Source organism: Hibiscus syriacus, unplaced genomic scaffold, assembly GCF_006381635.1.
Source record: "Hibiscus syriacus cultivar Baekdansim isolate YM2019G1 unplaced genomic scaffold, ASM638163v2 tig00013960_pilon, whole genome shotgun sequence".
NCBI classification, from domain to species: domain Eukaryota; kingdom Viridiplantae; phylum Streptophyta; class Magnoliopsida; order Malvales; family Malvaceae; genus Hibiscus; species Hibiscus syriacus.
Window position 1 is genome coordinate 148,829 of NW_024062312.1, and position 6,000 is coordinate 154,828.

General features: G+C 33.1%; 1 protein-coding gene across 1 annotated transcript; it reads left to right on the forward strand.

Moving 5' to 3' along the window:
- Positions 1–987: 987 nt before the first annotated feature.
- On the forward strand, positions 988–3,484 carry LOC120206629. The gene is made up of 4 exons (XM_039206218.1): positions 988–1,381; positions 1,738–1,818; positions 2,851–2,990; positions 3,093–3,484. Exons 1-4 carry the CDS (start codon positions 1,067–1,069, stop codon positions 3,340–3,342), a joined length of 786 nt encoding a protein of 261 aa, XP_039062149.1. The 5' UTR covers positions 988–1,066; the 3' UTR covers positions 3,343–3,484.
- Positions 3,485–6,000: the final 2,516 nt, after the last annotated feature.

Below are 6,000 nucleotides of genomic sequence, written 5' to 3' on the forward strand. Positions count from 1 at the left end.
CGAAATTTGTTAAATATATCCAAAATTTTATTTGACCTCAAAAAATATTAAGGGGTCGATTTGAGTCAAAAATATTGAAGAAAGTATGATTGATTACTTCAATTCAGAAGGTTTTCAACAGAATGCATGATAAACTTTTGACTCCTTAAAAAATGAATTTATAGTTATTTGTAGACCTTTAAAAATTATATTTTTTAGATATTTAATCTACATAACTCAAAGTTCGACGAAGACTCCAAAATAATTTTAATAATCATTTTTTCAAAAATAAGTTGTAAATCAATTTTTTGGAAAGCTTAAGGAATATTTCAACATTTTTATTATGATTTATGTCAAAGGAAGTCAAAAGATATAAGCTAAATTTATTGATTTCATGATATATTTTTTAGTGAAACAAACATTAGATTCTAGTTCAGAAAGTCAAAAGGTGTGAATTGTAAATTTTAGGATACAATAATAGGCGGCTACAACGACGGATGTCAACCCTCAATGACTGACGACAACAATGGTGAGCGGTTGCCGACGATTCGAGATTTTGATTGAATTAGGGTCAAATTGATGTTTTATTTAAAAATTAGTGGTCAAAATGATATTTTAATCTAAAGTTTAAGGCCAAAGTAATATTCTATATAATGTATAAGGGTCAAATTTAAAATTAATCCCGTGTGACTAACATAGGCATCAACAAACTGACATAAATTGAAAATTCATTTTTCAAAAAAAAATCCAATGATCAAAATGTAATAATAAAAAATATAAGTGATAAACAATTAATAAATTGATAATATAAATGACCAAAACATAATATTTTCAAATTTTATTTAATAATATATATATAATAAAAATAATCAATCCAATATTTACCTTAATCTATAATTCATTAACTTGAATAACTTAAAACTCGACTCTCGTAAGCAAACCTTTTACTGCATTATAAATTGCTTCACTTGACGTGTAAGGCTTCTTCTTTTTCCCTTGCGAATAAAAGTTAACCCGATAGGGTCAAAGACCATCAAATTCACCCTCGAGTAGCGCAGTTGCTGGGCGATCTCCACCACCAAAGGGAATGCCTGGCCCAGGTCCCCACCTTATGTATGCTATGAGCTCCGGCATAGCTCTTACCCACCTCACCGGTGGACGTTTCTCCCCTCACCACACCCTCATCTATACTCTCAACGCCTTCTTCGGCCCCGACGTCGGCTCCTTCTCCGACTGGCTCAGCTCCGTTCTCTTCCTCGACTCTTTACTTCTCTCTTCTTTAGCTGATGCAGTCCATCACCCTTTTTATTATGTCTTGATTCTGGGGTTTCCTCTATGCCTTCTCTACTCTTGGGTATCAAGTGTTTTGGTGCGAAGAAATCTTCTTGATTCTGTTTTGGGGGTGAGTTTTGTTTGTTTTAATTTGTATAAGGATTCTTATCAAACACTCCTATTGTGGGAAAATAGAAAGATGGTATTCTTCTGATCTTGGTTTTTGGTAATTGATCTGTTAGATGAGCTAAAGGTTTGGTAGGCTTTGTTTTTCTTGTTTATTGATTTGGATAATACTGTTGTTTTTGGGCATAGTTAAGCTGTTTTGAGCTTTAACATGTAGATTATACACAATTAAAGCCAATTGAGTTCTAATTCCAAGTCTGTTAGATTGATGACAATGGTGATGAATCAAATTAGTTGTCTGCTTTTGTTTATGATTCAGTTGCATCAAACAATTGTTATGTGTGTATTTTATTTTTTTAGGTGCCACTCTCGAGGATGCAATGCTTATTGTTGATATCAGCTGGTTCTTTATCACACTTTTTCCTTGACCATTTATTTGAGGTGAATTTTGGAGATCCCTTTTCTTCGTGTCATGTGGTTTATTTATTCTATTGTAAGTAGTAGCAAAACGGTTTGCAATTGCAGAGGGAATTCGATGTTTGAGGATGGACGATTCTGTTTCGTGTTGTGACAGAAAAGGACTTATTAGTCAAAGTGCTATACAGATGGCTTAATTATGATTCAAGGGCTCATTGGATAGAAGGGTGTAAAAATTGTCTCGGTACGGCACAACGTTGTACCGTGTGCCAAGAAAATGTATGTGTGGATTGCCATGAGCTAGCATGTCTGATATATCATTAAGATCTCTTGAGAAATTAAAAGATTTTTGTTGCTTATTCATGAGTTTTGGTTAAATGCGGATCCCTGAAAATGGACAAGAGGGGGTATGTCCATTATCAAGATCTCTAAAGATCATTTACTTAGCAACTAATGCTTTTTGTGAGCATGATATCATTCGTTTTTTCGATAGCGTCTTTGAGATGAAATAGTGTAGTTTATTTGTTTCTATCCTTTGCCATTGCACCTATATCACGCGGTATGGTAAAAAAGAGTTGAATTCAGTGCTGGTTTACCGTGATAGGGCCTTTTTATACGACTAGACTGAGTGACATGAACATGCCTTGTTAAAACATTCTCAACTCTTTGATATTGAGTTACTTATATGAAGTGCAATTTGGAAAAATGAAATACGAGAAGAAAATACTAGTTAGTAGGGTATGATTTTCTCTTATGACCAACAGAAACAAGATCGTTTTCAACTAGGAAGTTTCCGCATAGTTAACAATCTAGTGCTTGGAAAGGCTTATGTTTCATGTATTTGGCTTCACTGCCATTGAATGTCTTATTTTCTATGTTGCTTTTATTCTTTGTTTTTGTTGAATTACCGTGTCCAACACATTTCCAAACACGAGAATTTAGATTATGATACTCAAAGAATACTCTAAATACATGGAAAAACGTAAAAGAAAATTGAGCATATTCGTGCCAAACACGTAGCTTATCTTTAGAGCTTATGCAAATATAAATATACAGGAAAACGGTAAATCATCCATGTATACTTGGATATTGAGCACCGGCTGGTGGATGAACCGTGCACCTGTTAACCCGGATGCCGTCATGGTGGTTGGATTCTTGTGCACTTGTTTAATTGGTGGCTTCATTTACATCAACAGGTGCTTATTTCTCAAATTTGATATGTTTGTTTTGATCATCATAATTTCGGCTTTGAGTGTGGTCCCGGAGGAGCTAATATTATACCGCTATCCCATTCGCAGAGTGCAGTCGACGAAGTCTACCGGACAACAATCGTATCAATCAATGAAACTTATTATGATCATAGCAAGCTTGTATTATCTCTGGTGTGCAAGCCAGATATACTGGGCTAACCCTCGTCGTCCAGCAGTTGGTGAAGAAGCCGATCTCGGAGTCCTCGTATTTTTGGCCACCTACTTCTTCCTTCCCCATGGCCTGTGTATATTGTCCCTGAACTCCAAGGATATCCGCACCGATCAACTTCCGCTTTAGTTTTATTATTGACATTGAAGCAAACGCTGTAAAATCACTAAAAAGAAGTGGTATCCTTCAAACTTTTTTTACGGAATTACTTGTATTTGTGCCCTTGATGGAGGTGAAGTTTTTACTGAAAAGGATGAAAGTAACTTACCGTGTAGTATGGAGAATCCCACGTTAGTTATAAGTTTTTATTATTATAATTTTTCTAATTTTTTACACCATATATCATTATTGGTTTGCTGAATTTCCAGAGTTATGGATGAACAATCGAATGTTAATGAAAAGATAGTGATGTTGGTTCTAGTCATCTTATTAAAAAATCATTTCAAGTGCAGAATCAAATGGGAAAGGAGGAGATTTTGAAAGCTTTGTTGAAGTTAGGAATGATCCTAAAAAAGGTGTCAAGTAGTGATGTTAAAACAAGTAAGAAATTAATATCCGAAGCTTGGTAATATTTTAAGTTGATCATAGAGAATGGTATACAAAGAGCAAAACGTAAGAGTTGTACAAAAACACTCTTACAATGGAAGTAGTGGAACTTCACACCTGCTTAAACATGTAAAAAAAAAAAGCTCAAAAAGGCATTTGAATCTTGCAACTGGTCAATCACAATTGAAAGTTAAAACCCAATAGGATGGGTCTGCAACTCTGACACTTGAGGAAAAGGAAAAAAATTGATTTTTGATCAAAAAGTTTCAAGGAGATGATTGATTAGAATGGCAGTAATACATGAGTATCCTTTGTCAATTGTGGATCATATTGGTTTTAGGAGCTTCGTCAAGAGTTTGAATAACAACTTCAAGATGATTTCAAGAAACGCATTGAGGAGCGATATTCTGAAATTGTACAACACTGAAAGGAGTTCTCTTAAGGTCTTGTTGGAACATAATGAGGGTAGAGTAATAACGACCGATATGTGGACCGCCTCCAATAAGAAAAAAAAGGTATATGGCCGTGACATCACATTTAATTGATCAACAATGGATTTTACATAATAGAACGTTGTGATAATTATTTGTTTGGTTAATTTAGTTATAATATTTAATAAAAGATATGATGATTCTTACAATTTTTATGTGATGATTCTATTTTGAACTTGCTTCTATTTTTATGTGTTGATTTTGCGTAAGTTTTGTTTTGTGCCATGTTCTCACACAAAAAAGGTTATTGCCAAGATTCTAATTAATTGTTTGTCACAATATTCCTTGGAAAATAAAATTTCTTATGTGGTTGTTGATAATTGTACCACAAATGATGCAACGATCAATGTCTTGATGGATAAATTGAAAAGTAATTATTTGTTGTTAGGTGGAGATTTTTTTGCATATGAGGTGTAGTGCTCATATTTTAAATTTGATTATGAAAGATGATTTAGAAGTTATTGATCCTGCAATTGTTAAAGTTCGAGAGTGTATTGCATTTTGGATGTCTCCCCTAAAAGAATTGTAAAATTGTAGGAGGCTTATCATCTTTTGATTGCAAAATTAAGTGGAACTCTACTTACTTGATGCTTGAATCTAGTTTGCCTTTTAAAATGTTTTTAATAAGTTAAAACGTCTAAATAAAAGTTTGAAATTTGGTGTTCCTGGTGATCATGATTGGAGTATGGCTACTCTTGTTTGTCAAAAGTTGAAAATTTTCTACAAGGCCACAAAAAATTTTTATGTTATAAATCATCCAACTGAGAATTTATTTTTTCGAACTGTGTGAGATTAGACTTTCTTTGAATAGTTGGCTGCAAAGTGGCAATATTGAGGTTATTAGAACAATGGCTAAGAGAGTATGATAGAAAAGTTTGACAAATATTGGTCATATATTAATGGTATTTTGTTTATCGTTGCAATTTTAGATCCAAGAAACAAAATGGATTGTGTCACTCATTATTTTAGGAAATTATGTGGAGATGGTGTTAATGGTGAATTGACAAAGGTGAGGAAGACTCTTGATAACTTTATCCTTGAGTATCAAAGTAAAAGCAATCAAGTGAATGAAAAGTCACCATTAGAGAGAGAGTTTGATAAGTATAGTGACGAGGATAATTTTGCAAGATCAAAGAGACAAAAAAAATTAGAACGGCGCCAATGAAAAGTGAGGTTGATCAATACTTGGAGAGTTTTACTTTGTCTGATGATAATGAATTTAATGTTCTTAATTGGCGGAAAAGAGATAAAAAGTATACTACTTTGCAAAAAATTGCCACTAACATTCTTGCAAATCCAGTCTCTTCGGTTGCTTCGGAAAGTGCAATTAGCACGGGTGGAAGAATTGTTATTGCTCATCGTTCTAGGCTTCATTCTCAAACCGTGGAGGCTTTAATGTGCTTGCAAAATTAGATGGTTGAAGATGTCAAAGGTAATTTTGTACTTATTAGTAGTTATATTATTTCCCTTCTTCTATTTTAATTTTATATTTCACATTATTCTCTAATGTAATTTTTATTTATTTATGATAAAGATACTTTTGAAAGAACACATACTTGTCCCGCTATTAATGAAGGTTGTGATGATTATATAGAAGTGGTGGATATCATTAACATGGTATACAAGAAAGTTATCATATTACATAACCTTAATATTAATATTTAAATTTCACAAATATTATTTTTCATTAAACAAAATTTTCTCTTTGGTTGATTGTTATTTGTTTTAGGATGTTGATGATTTAAGTAGT